The sequence below is a fragment of the Microcaecilia unicolor genome, chromosome 2 (assembly GCF_901765095.1).
Source record: "Microcaecilia unicolor chromosome 2, aMicUni1.1, whole genome shotgun sequence".
NCBI lineage: Eukaryota > Metazoa > Chordata > Amphibia > Gymnophiona > Siphonopidae > Microcaecilia > Microcaecilia unicolor.
Genome location: NC_044032.1, coordinates 367,672,496 through 367,690,388, shown reverse-complemented (window position 1 = coordinate 367,690,388; position 17,893 = coordinate 367,672,496). Strand labels below are relative to the sequence as shown.

The 17,893-nt window shown below is 44.1% G+C and overlaps 1 protein-coding gene across 5 annotated transcripts in view; it reads right to left on the bottom strand.

Annotated features, from left to right (window-relative positions):
* The window catches only part of HGSNAT (heparan-alpha-glucosaminide N-acetyltransferase), a 108,576-nt gene that overhangs the window by 56,376 nt on the left and 34,307 nt on the right, over positions 1-17,893 (bottom strand). For 4 of the 5 annotated variants that reach the window (XM_030194548.1, XM_030194549.1, XM_030194550.1 and 1 more), the window contains exons 7-11: positions 17,265-17,371; positions 12,947-13,023; positions 6,305-6,335; positions 5,309-5,469; positions 2,103-2,218 (exon numbers count right to left, since the gene is read on the bottom strand). In XM_030194548.1, the coding sequence (XP_030050408.1) occupies positions 2,103-2,218; positions 5,309-5,469; positions 6,305-6,335; positions 12,947-13,023; positions 17,265-17,371 (492 nt within the window). Of the gene's footprint in view, positions 1-2,102; positions 2,219-5,308; positions 5,470-6,304; positions 6,336-12,935; positions 13,024-17,264; positions 17,372-17,893 lie in introns of those variants that run through there. The other variant, XM_030194552.1, reaches the window with a different exon arrangement.

The window sequence follows — 17,893 nt, the reverse complement described above, 5'->3', positions numbered from 1 at the left end:
GTGTGGCCTAATGAAAAATGCTGATCTGACTAATTAAGAAGCCCGACACCAACTTAAGAAGGATGACACCAGATCGAGTGAAAAAGATGCATCCCGATGCTAATGATCAGTGTTGGCGTTATGGGAAAGCAGTGGGAACGTATTGGCATATCTGGTGGTCATGTACCATTCTGCAAACTTTCTGGGCAGAAGTGCTCTCTCACTAAAGCACTAAATGTTGATTTCCCATGTGACCCTAAATGGTGCCTTCTGGGGGGCGGGAACAGAAGGGGTTTAAAATGGCAAAGACGTGTAAAACGCATAAGTCTGGCGGCAGCAAAGCTACTCATAGCTTTTCATTGGAAATCAAAACTGGGACCGACCAGACAGCAATGGGCAGCAAAAATTAAAATTGTGGCTGAGATGGAGAAATTAACAGATCGCAGAATGGGGCGTTTAAAACTGGATGCTGAAGAGTGGGTACATTTGGATAACATACTGGGTGTAATATAAAGGTTGAGTTAACAAGTTTAGAGGAGGGGAAGGGAGTTGGACTGGGAGGGAGGGCGGGGGGAAGGGGGATAACTGGATTCAGGGAAGGGGGAGGGTAGGTTGGGGCGACAAAAATGGAGAGTGGGTAGATAGGAAAGAGAACTATGTACTTATGTATATATCTGTAGTTGAAGGCTAATTGTCTTACAAGGAATGTAACGTGTTCAGTATTTTGAGGTGTAATATTTGTTAAACTCTCAATAAAAACTTTAAAGTTAAAATAAAAAGAAGGATGACACATGCAAACTAATAACGTACTATGAAACCCAGCATAAGATGAGTAAGCCGCTGAAGTCAGGAGCTTGCTAAGCACAGGACTCAAGTGACCACTAACTAAAGCAATCTTAAGTTTTGAGACTCAGATGAGGTTTTGGCCAGTGGGGGTTAAAAACCACATTGATGTCCCATGTAGAGGTGGGAGGCTTCAACTGAAACAAAGGCTGCCTGAATGGCCAATTAAAGGCTGTACAGAAATAGAGTTTCCTTTTATTTAATGGTGGTATGTGCCAGTCACACCCTGGTGAATCCTAACAGAGTTGATTTTGATAGATAATGGACATGTTAGATGTTAACTACTTGGATTTGAGCAAAGCCTTTGATATGGTGAAGTTAGGAGCGTGAGTCTGAGTAAACCTGAATGTGAAAGCACATACCGGTCGGTGCCTGTGCACAGCGCCCAAATACAAGCCTTTTAATTTAAAAAAAAATAATAATTTTTAAATTTATATTTAAAGGCACAGAAAACAGGCGCCAACGTGTGGTTCACCTTTGTTTTTGCCTGGCACACGCGCACAAGAGCTGAGCTTAGTGCTCCTCCCTTTGCTTTCGCTTTTTCAGTGCACATATAATTATGAATACCATTTCTTTTCAGCAATGGCGAGCTAATTTTCTGCCTCAAAGGCTGAAAAAAGAAAATGATTTGGGAAAAAAAAAAATCAATAAATTGAACTAAATATGCTGCCACCGCCCTACCGCTCCCCACCCACTGCCGCAGCAAATACCTTGGCTGACAGGGGTCCTCAACCTCCGCCAGCTGAAGCGTTGTCCAGCACCGCCACGTTGCCTGCCCTGCTCTGTCTTCCCCTCACGTCCTGCACACTGCTTTTACTGAAATTGTGCATGCTCAGTTTCACTAAAAGGAAGATAGAGCAGGGCAGGCAATGCGGCGGCGGCACCGGAGACCAGCGCTGGACAAGACTTCAGATGGCAGGGGTTGGGGACCCCAGCCAGCAAAACCAGGGGCCCAGAGGAAATTTGGGGGGGCCCAGGCCCTCATGGCCCCACGTAGTTACGCCACTGTAACCAACTATAACACAACAATAACAAAAGTCCACTGTATTAGCCAAGATGAAGGATGATATCCTTGTACTACGGTCTGGAAAAGCTTACCATCTAACAAAGGGTATAGCTTAAGAACCAAGCGTAACTTAAAGAAATACCATCTCAATGGATAACCTCAAGGAAAATTATTTTTACTTCAAGTTGTGATACACCTTTAAGTTTTGAATGCAAAGTTATGACTTTTAATATATATATATATATTTAATGTGACTCTTCTGAGTATGACTCACCGAGGTAAAGTTGTTGGGCATGGCTTTAATAAACAGAAGCTCCAAAACAGACACCACCAGATAGGTCAGGCTGAGCCTTTGAAGCACCCCAAAAATGCGCAGGTTGCTCAGGGACACTAGGAGAGGGCAAAGACACACACCAGAAGAAAAGCAATTACATTTTTAGATTCATACGTCTTTCACAGAGACGCAACTATCGTTACACATGTGTAGAAGAGATATTGAAATGGTTCCTTGGTGAGATGTTTCATCATTTAATGTTATTTACTGGATTTGAAATACTGCCTTTCATATTATAAAAACAGAAAGGTTTACAGGAATGCTACAAAATAAAATCAAATATAAAATTAATACATACGATTAAACATAAAATCAAATAGATAAAATCAGCTTAAAAGAAAATAAAACTGCCCTGAGCCAATTCTCTAGCATAGATCACACATCCAAAATTTCTCTAAATTCAATCTAATACGTAAATAATGTGGTAGGGAGTTCCATAACAATGGTGCTAGAAAAAAAATTCTGTGTGTCTTTTGGACTCGTTGTGCCATAAAAAAAAGGCGAGATTGCGAGGTAGTTCTGGATCTTGAGACCATAAAGCTCAGCCCAGCAAAATGCCCATGGCTGCAGCTGCCCTCTGCTCTCCATTCTGCATGTCACCTCTCTGTTTCCTTCCTGACACCTCCCTCCCCGCCCAGGTGTCCGGCGTGCAGACTGGCATCAGCCTATGGCCTCTCTCTCCTATGTGGTCCTCCAGAATCCCAGTGGCTGACCAACACAGGCAGTATTTGTAAGAACTTCTTTCTGTTCTCATCTCTCTCCTACCCCCCCCCCCCCCATGGGTCCAGTGTTCTCTGCTGTCGTCGTCCCCCCCCCCCCCCGGATCCCCCAATGTCCCAGCAGTTGACCAGCAGAGGCAGCAATGAAAACACTTCTGCCTGCACCCGGTCCCACCAAGGCCTTTCCCCTGCTGTCCTGCCTCCTGTGAGCGAAAGTGATGTCACAGGATACAGGACAGCAGAGGAAAGGCACTGATAGGGCGGGACTGGGTGCAGGCAGAGATGTTTACACTGATGCCTCTGCCGGTCAGCCACTGGGATTCCAAAGGATCTGGGGGGGGGGGGGGGGTTGTTCCTATAGGTTGATGTGGACCTCAAAGGGGGGAAGGAGGAGACAGCAGAGAAACACTGCACCCGTTTGAGGGGTACAAGAGAGATAGGGGAAACAGAAAGAGGTGACAGACTCCTGCCAGGGGGGGGGGGGGGGGAGAACAGCAGAAAGAAATCCCAGACCTGCATGGGGGTGGAATGGAGATAGAGAAGAGATACTGGACTCGTGAAGAAGTGGAGGAAGAGAGGGTGAGAGATGCTGAACCTGGGGTCAGGGGATCAAAGGTAAGATGCAGGAGGAAATGAAGAGAGAGAAGAAGCGACAGAACTGATAAAGGGATGCAGAGGGAAGGTAGATGGAGGACATACAGAAGAAATGTCAAAAGGACAGAAGACCCTGGAAAGAGTTAAGAAAAAGCAGAAGACAAACAGAGGGATAAAGCAATACTCAGACAACAAAGGTAGACAAATGAATTTTTTTATGAATGCATTAATTGGAATATGTCAGTTTTGGAAAATGTGCGTCTTTTATAACTTGTATTTCAGTTTCTATTACTACGACAGGTTTTCTATAAAGATCTAGAATGTGTTTGCTTTTGAAAGGTATGTTTACTGGAGCTCTGAAGGGGTTCCCCCTCCTCCCCAACCCCACTTGTGCGATAGATAGAGTTACAGGGGACCCATCATAATTTTTACGCTTGGGGTGCATTCATTCCTAAGTACACCACTGCTGCCCAGGTGCTCTTGGTTTCCCTTAGATGAGAGAGAGAGTAAAGATGCCTTGTCAAGGGAGAACCAATCAGGCCACAGCGTTCACTTTGTTTTGTGTTTCTTAAAATTACTGTGCTGAGAAAAGGGCCACCAACAAGAAATATGGGACTAAAGATTCTTAGGCTGAGTAACATCACAACACTTATCCTGACCGGAGATGGAAAAAGACAGAGAACGTTATAGAGTATTAAATTATGACTGCAGAAGGAAGCTAAAACCAGCTCCTGTTTCTTTAGGAATAAATATATTTTGAAATGCTGTACACTTAACTCTGAGACCTACACATAGGAATTGTGACCTTGAAAGAGGTTATAGTCAATGTCAAAGGTTAAAAATGCAGGCTCCAACGACTGAATTATTAAATAAAAATATTAACACGTATTATGAAACTGATATTAAAAGGACTGTTTGATAAGGCAGGTGGAAAATAAACAAAAAAAAACCAGCAATTTGTTTTTATTTAACTAAGTTGCAAAAACAGACTAATCATTGAATTGGTAGTTCAGTTAAACAGTATAGAAGACAAGTTTCCAAAAACCTGCCATAGAAATGGAACAAAACCCATGATAAAGTTTAAGATTCTTGCTGAAATTATCCTTCTAATGAGTACGACGACAACTGTCTCTATAATTTTCTTCTTATATATTTTACACTGTGAAATGCTTATGTGGACATCTGATAGGTGGTATATCAAATTTTAATAAATTAGAAATGTACACCAGAACATTACTACACAGTATAAAAGACCAAAACGCACAATAATATGCATACCTGAAGATTAGAAAGAGGAATATTCTATACCCAAGTTTAAATAGGAGGCAGAACAGTCCACTTGTGATGAAAGTTTGAGGAATCAATCTTACCTCACCCTTCATCAGCTTAACAAGAGTTGGAAAGACAATTTAAATACATGGCAGAAACACATAGGAACCCTTTTACAGAGCAGCAGTAAGCCCAAGAATACCGCACGCTAATCTGGAACTGCCATAGGCCGAACGCGGGCGCTGACAGTAGCTCCAGCCCCGGTGCGTGCCATTTGCTGCACTACGGAAAATAGCTAGATATTTTCCAGCACTGCATGCTACCCGGTTACCGCTGGGTTTGTGCGGAAGCCCTTAACACCTCTCAATGGGTGTTATTAAATGCTTCCCTCCCCACATGGCCACTCAGTAAGTGAAATCTTACCACATGGCCATGCCATTTTTTGGTTGTTACCTGCTGCGGTAAAAAGGGCCACAGCGTGTGGCAAAAAGGACCCTTTCTATTGCGGTTTGGTAAAAGGACTCCTCATTGCCTAATATAAGAAAAAGTAAATGATCCACTTACAAGGCCCAAGGCAATAATTTGGGTTTATAACGAAGACACCTATCAGAAAGAGAAGGAAGCTCCTCCACAGCACTTTCAGCAGCAGACGCCATTTGGCACACCCCTTCCGCAACATGGAATTCAGAGAAAGGAAAATGGACGTCCCCATGATGAATACAAACCTAGAGAACCAATGAAGGGGTAATCAAACAAGCAATAAACACCAGAACTAACGAGCTATAGTAATAAGGGAACAGAGCATGAGCAATCTGACTGAGCCAGTGTGTCCCTAGATAATCAGGACTTCAATATATTCAGCCTTCTCTGACATGCATTTCTGTATCCACTCATTTTTTTTTTTTTTAACTCACAACAGGCCTATTTTACGCTGCAGAAAAACAATGCTATGTGCCTCAGATTATTCCAGGTCAACCACCTGGAATACAAGTCTCTCTTCACCGTGAGGCAACATCTACTCATACATCAGTTAGGAGACCGATAATCAGATCACACCCGGTACATTTATTATCACGAAAACAAGCCAACTTATAAGATTTCATTGTGGCCTTCAATATCAATGTTGCCAATTTGTGCCTTAAATGCTTTACTAATGGAGTCAGAGCCTTAGGTCTTCACTTAGCGTTGTACAAGTGCAAGTCAGACATTACAAAACTGCTCATGTACTTTTCATGACCCCTTCAGAAAACACGGCTGATTAATAGCCAGCAATAGCCTCTTATCAATCCAAAAAGCCTCCCTTCTGAACAAAAGCAAAGCAAATATTAGGTTTATAATGAACTTTTAACGGCCCATCCATGGTTAGATTTTGTAAAGATGCTTGCTGCTTTGAGGTAATCTAGCTATTTTGTTAGTAGTCAAACAAAACGAGAAAGCTTTGAATGATCAAAAAAAAAAAAGATATTCATTTCATTGTTTCGACCATAGTTATAACTGCCAAATAACCTTAGCCTTAACCATGAGTCAAGTTAACTAGTCAAATTATAGTACAAAGCTTACCAGGGAAATACAAGGTCTGCCAGCGTTAATCCTACAAACAGGAAAAGGAACAATATTAATCCAGTAGGAATATAACTTCTACACCTCAAACCACTTGCAAGACATTGTAATCAAAGTGCAAACTCCCCAGTTCATAGCCAGGAAGTACACTTCTGTAACCTGGGGGCAGTACCACAGCGCCGCCTGAAGGCCAGAGCCAGAGATGCAAGCTTCCATGGGAAGAGAGATGGGAGGTAGATACAAGTATAGCTTTTTTATGCATGACTCATCTTCTGACAGTGCTGCAACCCTTTCCTCTAGTCACTTCATCAGTTCCCTATCTGTTTGCACATACAGTTCAAACTCCTCTTACTGACTTACAAGTGCATTCATTCTGCAGCTCCTCTCTTCTCTCTCCCTATACCTTTCCCCGGGAACTCCATTCATCCATTAACTCACTGTTAGTAGCGCCCTTCTCAGCCAACTCCAGAATCTGTTCCTTCCATTTTGCTGTGCTGTATGCCTGTTACATTTAGTCCCCTGTGGAACAAAATGATTACACCGCTTTTCCAAAATCGTTCTCACCTACCACTGTTTACTGTACGAGATTCTTAATGGTGAGTGCCCAGTTTATTTGTTAGCTCATTTAGAATTTATGCCCAATAGGGTCAGAAGGTCTAATCATGGTTCATTTTTTGTCTCACCCTCTATTAAGGGAATAAAGAGATTTAAATTATACAACAGACTTTTAGCAGTGCAAGCAACAAAATTATGGAAGAGTTTGTATCCTTGTCTTAATTTTTAGTTAAATTTTATCTTATTTAAGAGAAATCTAAAACCCATGCTTTTCATCAGATTTGTATAATGTAGTTTCCCAAGGGACTGACTTGGCTTTTTTTAAGATGTAAACCACTTAGAACCTGTGCTTCATCTCTTGCCCTGTTCAAATCCAGGCTAAAAGCCCAACTTTTTGAGGTTGCTTTTAACTTTTAAACCCTCATTCACCTATTCAAATATCCATGTTGTTTTAAGATTTAACCGTTTTATTGAGAAACTGTCATGGTACAAATGAGCACCAAAATACCTCTGAAACAATAACACAATTAAAACAAAAACAATACTAGGAGCAGGTTTGTATCCAAACATCTACAGCAGAAAACACTATTACAATTTTATTCCATTTTTAATCTACCCTCCTGCACTCCCTCGTTATTTGTATAATTGTCCAATACCCACATTATTTTAATCATTCCTATAATAAATGTAACTCTCAAACCTCTTACTTGTCCTGTTAGTCTGTTTTGACTAAATTGTGATCTCTGTCAAGCAGGGACAGTCTCTTGTGTACAGAACTGTGTACATCTAGTAGTGCTGTAGTCTAGTAGTGCTATAGAGATAAGTAGCAATAGTGCATAAGAACATTTTCTCAGGTTACTTCTAAGTCTATCCCCTTCATCCTATGTCCAGAGCGTCCTTTTAATTGAAAGAGACTCACCTGTTATGCATTTATGCCACGTAGGCATTTAAACATCTATCATATCTCCCCTCTCCCACTTTTCTACCAAAGACCACATATTGAGATCTTTAAGTCTGTCCCCACATGCTTTATGACAAAGACCACCGACCATTTTGGTAGCCGCCCTCTGGACCAACTCCATCCTGTTTATATCTTTTGAAGGTGCAGTCTCCAGAATTCTACACAATATTCTGAATGAGGTCTCGCCAGAGTCTAATACAGGGACATCATCACCTCTTTTTTTCCTACTGGCCATTCCTCTTGTTTATGCACCCAAGCTTCCTTCTAGTTTTTGTCATCACCTTTTCTACCTGTTTGCCCACCTTGAGATCATCACATACGATCACACCCATCCTGTTCCTCTTTCATGCACAAAAGTACTTCACTCCATAATGTACCGCTTCCTTGGGCTGCGGCATAAATGCATAGGAGGCAAGTTTTTTTCAATTGAAAGGAAGCTCTGGAATGAGGGGGGATAGGATGAAGGTGAAAGGAGATAGAAGTAACCTCAGGAAATGCATCTTCATAGAATGGCCTCCCGGTGGGTGGAGATGAAAACTCAAGAGAACTTGGGACAAATACATAGGGTCTCTAAGGGAGAGATAGGGATAGTAGGTGGCATGGATGGGCAGATAGGCCATATGATCTTTACCTGCCTACATTTTTCTCTGTTTCTATAAGAATAGCCATACTGGGTCAGACCAATAGTCCATCTAGCCCAGTATCCTGTTTCCAACAGTGGCCAATCCAGGTCACAAGTATCTGGCAGAAACCTAAGTAGTAGCAAGATTCCATGCTACCAATCCCAAGATAAGCAGTGGCTTCCCCCGTGTCGATCTCAACAGCAGATTATGGAACTCATCCAAGCCTTTTTTAAAACAAAGATACATTAACCACTGTTATTACATCTACCCACAATGAGTTCCAGAGCTTAACTATTTGTTGAGTGAAAAATATTTCCTCCTATTTGATTTAACAGTATTAACTTCATTGAGTGTCCCCTAGTCTTTCTACCTTTTGAAAGAGCAAAAAAAAAAAAAATCGATTCACTTCTATCCACTCCACACCACTCAGGATTTTGTAGACCTCAATCATATCTCCACTCAGTCATCTCTTTTCCAAGCTGAAGAGCCATAACCTCTTTAGCCTTTCCTCATACAGGAGGAGTTCCATCCCCTTTATCACTTTGGTCACTCTTCTTTGAACCTTTTCTATTTCTGCTATATTTTTGAGATATGGCGACAGAACTGAATGCAGTACTCAAGGTGAGGTCACACAAAGGAGCAATACAAAGGCATTATAGTATTCTTTGTCTTATTTACCATCCCTTTCCTAATAATTCCTAGCATCCTTTTTGCTATTTTTGGCCGCCGCCACACAATGGGCAGAAGATTTTAGCGTACTGTCTACAATGACACCTAGACCTTTTCCTTGGGTGCTGACTCCTAAGGTGGACCCTTGCATCCGGTAATTATGATTTCGATTATTCCTCCCAATGTGCATCACTTTGCATTTGTCTACATTAAGTTTCATCTGCCATTTGGATGCCCAGTCTTCCAATTTCCTAAGGTCTTCCTGCAATTTTTCACAGGCCACATCATTCCCATTTCCAGATCATTTATAAAGATCGTACATAGCACCGGTCCTAGTACTGATCCCTGCGGCACTCCACTATTCACCCTCCTCCATTGAGAGAAATGGTCATTTAACCCGATGCTCTGTTTTCTGTCCAATATCCAATTCCTAATCCACAACAGAACATTGCCTCCTATCCCACGACTCTCTAGATTTTCAAAAAGCTTTTGACAAAGTTTCTCATGAGAGACTCCCGAGAAAATTAGATACGCTACATCAACCGGCTCACCTTTAGCCACATACAGTGGTGGAAATAAGTATTTGATCCCTTGCTGATTTTGTAAGTTTGCCCACTGACAAAGACATGAGCAGCCCATAATTGAAGGGTAGGTTATTGGTAACAGTGAGAGATAGCACATCACAAATTAAATCCGGAAAATCACATTGTGGAAAGTATATGAATTTATTTGCATTCTGCAGAGGGAAATAAGTATTTGATCCCCCACCAACCAGTAAGAGATCTGGCCCCTACAGACCAGGTAGATGCTCCAAATCAACTCGTTACCTGCATGACAGACAGCTGTCGGCAATGGTCACCTGTATGAAAGACACCTGTCCACAGACTCAGTGAATCAGTCAGACTCTAACCTCTACAAAATGGCCAAGAGCAAGGAGCTGTCTAAGGATGTCAGGGACAAGATCATACACCTGCACAAGGCTGGAATGGGCTACAAAACCATCAGTAAGACGCTGGGCGAGAAGGAGACAACTGTTGGTGCCATAGTAAGAAAATGGAAGAAGTACAAAATGACTGTCAATCGACAAAGATCTGGGGCTCCACGCAAAATCTCACCTCGTGGGGTATCCTTGATCATGAGGAAGGTTAGAAATCAGCCTACAACTACAAGGGGGGAACTTGTCAATGATCTCAAGGCAGCTGGGACCACTGTCACCACGAAAACCATTGGTAACACATTACGACATAACGGATTGCAATCCTGCAGTGCCCGCAAGGTCCCCCTGCTCCGGAAGGCACATGTGACGGCCCGTCTGAAGTTTGCCAGTGAACACCTGGATGATGCCGAGAGTGATTGGGAGAAGGTGCTGTGGTCAGATGAGACAAAAATTGAGCTCTTTGGCATGAACTCAACTCGCCGTGTTTGGAGGAAGAGAAATGCTGCCTATGACCCAAAGAACACCGTCCCCACTGTCAAGCATGGAGGTGGAAATGTTATGTTTTGGGGGTGTTTCTCTGCTAAGGGCACAGGACTACTTCACCGCATCAATGGGAGAATGGATGGGGCCATGTACCGTACAATTCTGAGTGACAACCTCCTTCCCTCCGCCAGGGCCTTAAAAATGGGTCGTGGCTGGGTCTTCCAGCACGACAATGACCCAAAACATACAGCCAAGGCAACAAAGGAGTGGCTCAGGAAGAAGCACATTAGGGTCATGGAGTGGCCTAGCCAGTCACCAGACCTTAATCCCATTGAAAACTTATGGAGGGAGCTGAAGCTGCGAGTTGCCAAGCGACAGCCCAGAACTCTTAATGATTTAGAGATGATCTGCAAAGAGGAGTGGACCAAAATTCCTCCTGACATGTGTGCAAACCTCATCATCAACTACAGAAGACGTCTGACCGCTGTGCTTGCCAACAAGGGTTTTGCCACCAAGTATTAGGTCTTGTTTGCCAGAGGGATTAAATACTTATTTCCCTCTGCAGAATGCAAATAAATTCATATACTTTCCACAATGTGATTTTCCGGATTTAATTTGTGATGTGCTATCTCTCACTGTTACTAATAACCTACCCTTCAATTATGGGCTGCTCATGTCTTTGTCAGTGGGCAAACTTACAAAATCAGCAAGGGATCAAATACTTATTTCCACCACTGTATTTAACAATAGTAGTGGTCTTTTCTGCCTACCCGTTTCTCCAGGCACCCTGTAACATTGGGAATGCCAGCATACACTACACTATTACTTAGGATGAAAGAGAAGGAGAGGCTGAAAACAGACACCTACTAAAGTCAACAAGTTTAAGCAGCATGTTGACTTTATGAATGATAAATACTAAAAAACTGAGACAATATGCATCTTTCTGATCGTGATCCAGTCCTCAACCACTGCCATTCCACTTGCAAATCTTCCCCCGTTTTGTGTGACCTTGTATCAAGAGTGCCAAAAGACACCTAGACGTTGGATGCTGTTGGTGATCATGATAGCTCTAACCTACTTTAATTAATACTTTAGTGTTTCTAGCTCAAATGAGAGTTTAATCAAACAGATTTCAAAAGCACAGCTAGGAATTTATTCTAAAGGGTGTATTGACACAACGCTAAATAAAATCATGGCAGCCTGCCTAGCTTAAAATGAGTAAAGGATGGTGCCAACATTATGGTTACAAAGATTTAAAGTGAGAACACACAAGTATGAAAAGGTCAGCACTTAGCAGTTACATCAACAACAATTAGAGCTAGCAAAATGTTATTTTAATTACAGATTTACAAGAAGACATCAAAGGGGGGGGGATTCTAGTATAGAACGCCTCCATTAGGTAACCCGAGGAAGTGTATCAAAATCTGGGTGCCCCGATTCTGTTATAGAACACTAGCGTAAACCCACATTAGTATGCCTAAATTTGGGCATGACCAGTTATGCCAGGTCAGTGGCTGGCATAAATGAGCGCAACTAATTCTGTAAGTTCTATATGTAAGCTGGAGACAGGCCCGTGCCCCAACCATGTATACCCCCTTGTACTTATGTGCTATTTTACAGAATAGCACACAGTGCACTTACGCACTCAAGGCACGAGTTAACTGCACACACCCAATTATAGAATTACCCTTCACCCAACAGGCACAGATTTCACTTAATAAACATTTTGTCCTTTGAAAATTGGCATGGAGCAAATGGCTGTCAACACAGATACACACACACACACACACACACAGTGTGATACACTATAGAACAGGGGCATAGCCAGACCTTACGGTTGGAAGGGGCCAGAGCCCGAGGTGGGGGGGCACATATTGGTCTGCTGCCCCGCCGCCAACCCCCCTCACCGCCTCCCTCTCCCACCGCCGCAGCAAATACCTTTTAGTGAAATTGAGCATGCTCAGTTTCCCCAGACATGAGGGGAAGACAGAGTAGGGCCCAGAGGAAATTTGGGGTGGGGGCCCAGGCCCCTGTGGACCACTGCTATAGAAGCCTCCTTTACCCTTCCCTATAAAAACTGATATAAACCAATGTTTGTGCTAGACTATAAAGAGGACTTCCAACTCCATGCTATCTGCCTGGTTCTGGTCAGCCCCTTCACACCCTGAACCACAGGGAACGCTGAGGGTTCAAGGGATCTGCTGGTCACTTGTGCTCCAAGCCATAGGATGGCTATAGAGGTCCAAGGCAGACAGGAATGGGGCATGCAGGTTAGCAGCAACACTATCTCCTGGCTGTTAAGCACAAAACTGTAGCAAAGCAAAACACCCAATGCCTGTGGCAAGTTCCAGAGTGACACTCATGTGACTTTGGACCATCCCAAGATCTTAAAACAAGGATTACCAAATTTTTACCGTTCCAGCTTTCATGTTTGAAGAACCAGTATTTTCCACCTCCATAATTGACAAACACCATGATTATAAGAGACAACCTGAGGGAAAAAAAACACACACACATACACAAGAATGTTTTCCTCTCACAAATAACCAGAGATCAGTAATATAATGCAAGCCATTTTCATACAGCTAGAGCTTTGTGATCAGATCATTTCTTTATACAAATGGGGAAAGCATGCAGAGCACTGTTCATGGAACTGTTCTCAATGCACATGTGTGCGTGTTTGTATTCTTTGTCTGTGTCTGTTGTGTGTTCTGTATGTAGGGAATAGCTGGGGCAGTTTGCAGGTGCAGGTAGGTGTGGGGTGAGGCGGGGGTAGTATTTGGGGTGATGCAGCATTTTAGGACCTATGTGTCTTTATAAAATACTAATGAAACCCCAGCAGCAATAGTGCTTACATTAAGTACAGGTGTAAATTAGAACATTTTATAACCGATGATCATACTCTGACTCCACCTGCACTCTGTCCAGGCCAAGCCCCTGGTAACACCTAGAGTCAAAGTGTGGGCATTTATGCCATTGCATGTACTTTCATGCCTGATCTAATTTCATAAAAGCCATTTTTCATGCCTATATTACCCCATGCATGCTAACATGACTTTATAAAACTACCCCTTAGGTGTCTTGCCTGCAAGTCTCCATGTCTCTAAAGGAAAATAGTGCTGAGATTTAAAAAAAAAAAAAAGACACACACACACACCAAAATCACCAGAAGTATTACAAAATTCAAATCTCAGCATCTGTGCACTGCCATGAATAAGAGCCTAGCTCTCACGCAGAGTCTAGCTGGAGCAGCATTCAGAGATCCCAGGAATCCCAGTCATGTGTCAACCCGCTAATTTCCTTTCCTTGAGTCCTCCTAGACCAGTCCAGATAAGTGGGTTATTTTCTCCAATCAGCAAATGGAGGCAGAGAAAACTGACATTTTAGTGATGTCATCAGCAATATAAGGTGCAGTGCTGCCCTTGAATATATGACTGTCAAAGCAGATCTGAAAACACCCGAGTATCATTATAGATCAATGTTATGGCTCAATATTACAGATCAAGATCATAGAGCAACATTCATGCTCCTAGCGCCTTCATAAGTGGGAACACCCCAGAAACATCACAGGGATAAGCCTGAGAAATCCCCTTAGTCACTAAACAATACCAAAAGAAAGCATCCCTAGTTGCAACTTTCCTGGGTGGTCCTGGACTCGTCTAGCAGATTCAAGGAAAAGAAATTAGTAGTTAAGAACACAGGCGCCGACTCCGTGGGTGCTGTGGGTGCTCGAGCACCCCCAATATTTCACCCACTGGAAGTTCCCTTTGCCAGCCCAGAATTTTAAAAGTCCATCCCTTCCAGTTTCAGGCCCCCTCCCTCTGAATTTTAAAAGTCATCTTACCTCGTCTGGGTTACGGCGGCAGCAGCAGTGAAAGGCGTGCAGGCTCGGCGCTTCAGCCTTCCCTTCTCTCTCAACTCTGGTCCCGCCCTCATTTCCTGTTTCCGCAAGGGCGGGACCAGAGCTGAGAGAGAGAGAGGAGGGAAGGCTGAAGCGCCGAGCCTGCACGCTTTTCACTGCTGCTGCCGCCATAACCCTGACGAGGTAAGATGACTTAAAATTCGGAGGGAGGGGGCCTGGAACTCAAAGGGAGAGAGGGAGGGAGGGGGACCCTGGAACTCGGAGGGGAGGCAGGGACCCTGGAACTCAGATGGGAGGGAGGGACCCTGGAACTCAGAGGGGAGGGAGGGGGCCTGGAACTCAGAGGGGAGGGAGGGAGGAAGGGAGGGACCCTGGAACTCGAAGGGAGAGAGGGAGGGAGGGACCCTGGAACTCGAAGGGAGAGAGGGAGGGAGGGAGGGACCCTGGAACTCAGAGGGGAGGGAGGGACCCTGGAACTGGGAGGGACTGGAACTAGGTGGGAGGGGGGCATAGAACTCAGAGGGAAGGGAGGGACCCTGGAACTCAGAGGGGAGGGAGGGGGGCCTGGAACTCAGAGGGAGGTGGGACGGGGGGAATGCACCACCTGTAAAAAAAAAAAAAAAAAAAATTTTCAGCACCCCCAAATCATTCTGTTAGACCAGCCAAGACAAGTGGGATTTTCCAAAGCTTTAGGCGAGCGGGTAGGAGGAAGACCAGGCTCCAATACCCAGTGCCTACGTGAGGGTGACATTCCCCACAACATAAGCATCCAATGATAACGCTCAACTATGCAAGCTGACATACCTGAAAGGGTGTACCACATATAAACCCAGGCAATACTGCCCTGGGCCTTCCTGAAGGTGACACTCATACCAACATCAATAGGATCTTAGAACTACCAAACTCTCGGACAAACTTAGACACCAAAGTGCAATGGCTCCCCAGTCTACCAGGCCAACACAACTGGTACCACTCCGTGCCCCCCTGCCATTGGCCAACTAAGGAAAAATGAAACAGCTCCCTAGAGGACTAAGCTAACTCTTCCACATACGCATGCTGCAAGGAGTCAATGAGCCACATATCACTGAAACCATGGACACAGTCTAAGTGGGACAGAGGGACTCCAACATACGTGTGAGGGCAACAGCCAAGAAATTAACCCCACAGTGAGCTGGAGCTGCCCCAGAAACAATCATCAACTAGCCTATCTGGCAACAGATTGGTTAAAGGACCTACATGCTTCATTTATGTTTTATTATTTATAGCCTGCCTTTAACAAAGGCAGGTAACGAATGAACATACATAGCTTAAACAACAGAGTCAACAAATAGCTAGTTGAACACAGACATACAGAAAGCAATAATGCCAATAAAGTCATAGGCAATTCATGGTAGGTCTTAGCACATAACATTTTAACATATGACTTCAAGGATGTGACAGTTTGCTGTGATTTCAGTACTAGAGGCAGACTATTCCACTAAATGGGGTAGCTACAGAAAGGAGTGCAAAGCAGCCTTAAAGCAGTTGCTTAATCACAAAAGCACTGTCAAGCAAAACAGAGGCTGTGAGGGGCCTGTGCTACAACCCACTACTAAGAAAAAAAGGTGAAGTTAGCCAGTTCCCACCTCTAGTACCCTCAGAACTGTCTTTAGACACCAAAAACAAGCAACCCTTCTCTGAGTCTGCAGGACCCAACACAAGAAGGCCTCACCTTCAGAGTGTCTTCCAAAACTAGCTCATCAAAACTGGGAAAACCCAGCCTGGAAGTAGAAAACAACTGCATTACCAAGGAACTGATAAGATCCTTGGGAAAGGGTTGAGCACTGTCTCATGCCACATGGGCTATTCTTCAGGTGTCTCTGGTGCTGGAGAGAAGATCTCCAACTGTGACAGTCACTGTTCTTCTGAGCCATCCAGGTATCTACCATACTTCAGCTGCTCCTGTCCTTGGGGCTCCAGAAAGGCTCCAGTACCATGAGCCTTACTGGCACTTCTTGTCACTTGCCCCATGTGTTACCACTGATGGCATCCCCTCTAGCCTGGCACAGGTCTGACCACAGTGGCCTGTACACAGAGCCTACTGCAGTTACCAGAGCACCATGTTTCTCCATATCTAACAAAGGGCCAGTGCGCCATAAGTCACAACTGCTGCCAGGAACCCTCATAATATAGGTTCCCACAATACACAGTGAGAGACTCCCCCCCCCCCTCTCAGTGAACACAATATCCACAGATAGCTTATTTTGGGCTGTGAAGGCATCAGAACCACCGCCCTCGCCCCACTCCTGAACAGTCTGTGGACTAATCTCTGGGACCCAACATGGCCACAGGACTCAGAAGACCCCAGGCCATGGACAGTATCTTTGTGGGTCAGGCTTGCATTAAAAAATAAAAAAAATCCTGCTGCACAAATGCTAGAGGCAGAGGAACACTGAAAGTTCCAGAGCTGCACCACACCTTATACTGGTGGTGATGTTACTAAAATGCCAGTGTCCTTTTCCTTCACTACGAGTAGCCTAGTGGTTAGTGCATCGGACTTTGACCCTGAGGAACTGGGTTCAATTCCCACTGCAGCTCCTTGTGACTCTGGGCAAGTCACTTAACCCTCCATTGCCCCAGGTACAAATAAGCACAGTCTGTATATAATATGTAAACCTCTTTGAATGCTGTTTCCATTTCCATTTGCTGGTTGGAGAATAGAACCCGCTTGTCTGGACTGGTCTAGCAGGATAAGAAAAAAACGGTGTTTTTAATGATATGGGGTGGGGGGAGGAGGTGCAGAAACCTCTCCTAAGTACTCCTAGACAGCCTCTGATTTGACCAAAGCATCCGTGTGAGTTCCTGTTTAGATAAATTCCTATGTAAGTTACCCTCGGAAGGTGTCCAGTGAACGTAGACGCTGAGGAACGGAGGAGCTCCACGCACCAGGATGTGCACCTTGGCCACCGGCATCTGCCCTGTTAGGGGATCCTAGCTCCTTTACAACAAAAGCAGAAAAAAATTAAAAAAGTAATTGGAGATAGAAGATTTGTTGACATGTGAGCATATCCAAGCCAAGTCATTGAACTAAACTTTTTTTTTCCCCGCATAACTTCTTTTTAAAGTTAGGATACTTTTCTTTCCTCATCTATCCTGCTGAAGCCTGCATTTGGCAGGTTCCTTTTTCTGGTTGTAACCTGTACATCTGTAGTAGCCTGACATCTCATTTCATCCTGGTTCAACAACTTCAAAAGCTCCCATGACCTGTGGTACAGAATGAAAGGTACATCTGCCAATCGGAAATGATCCATTAAAGTGCAAAAGCAGCCACATTTAAACTGAAGCCTTACACATACCCGAAGCCACTGGTGGTCTAGTGGAGTCTTTAGGGCAGGAAAGATCCCCAGTCTTTCCTGCCCATTATCGACACTGACCCTCTTACTGGCGCATCCTCTTTAAAATGGCTGCCGAGACATCCAAAGGTGGCCTCGCAAGACTTCAGCAAAAATCTCGGCAGCCA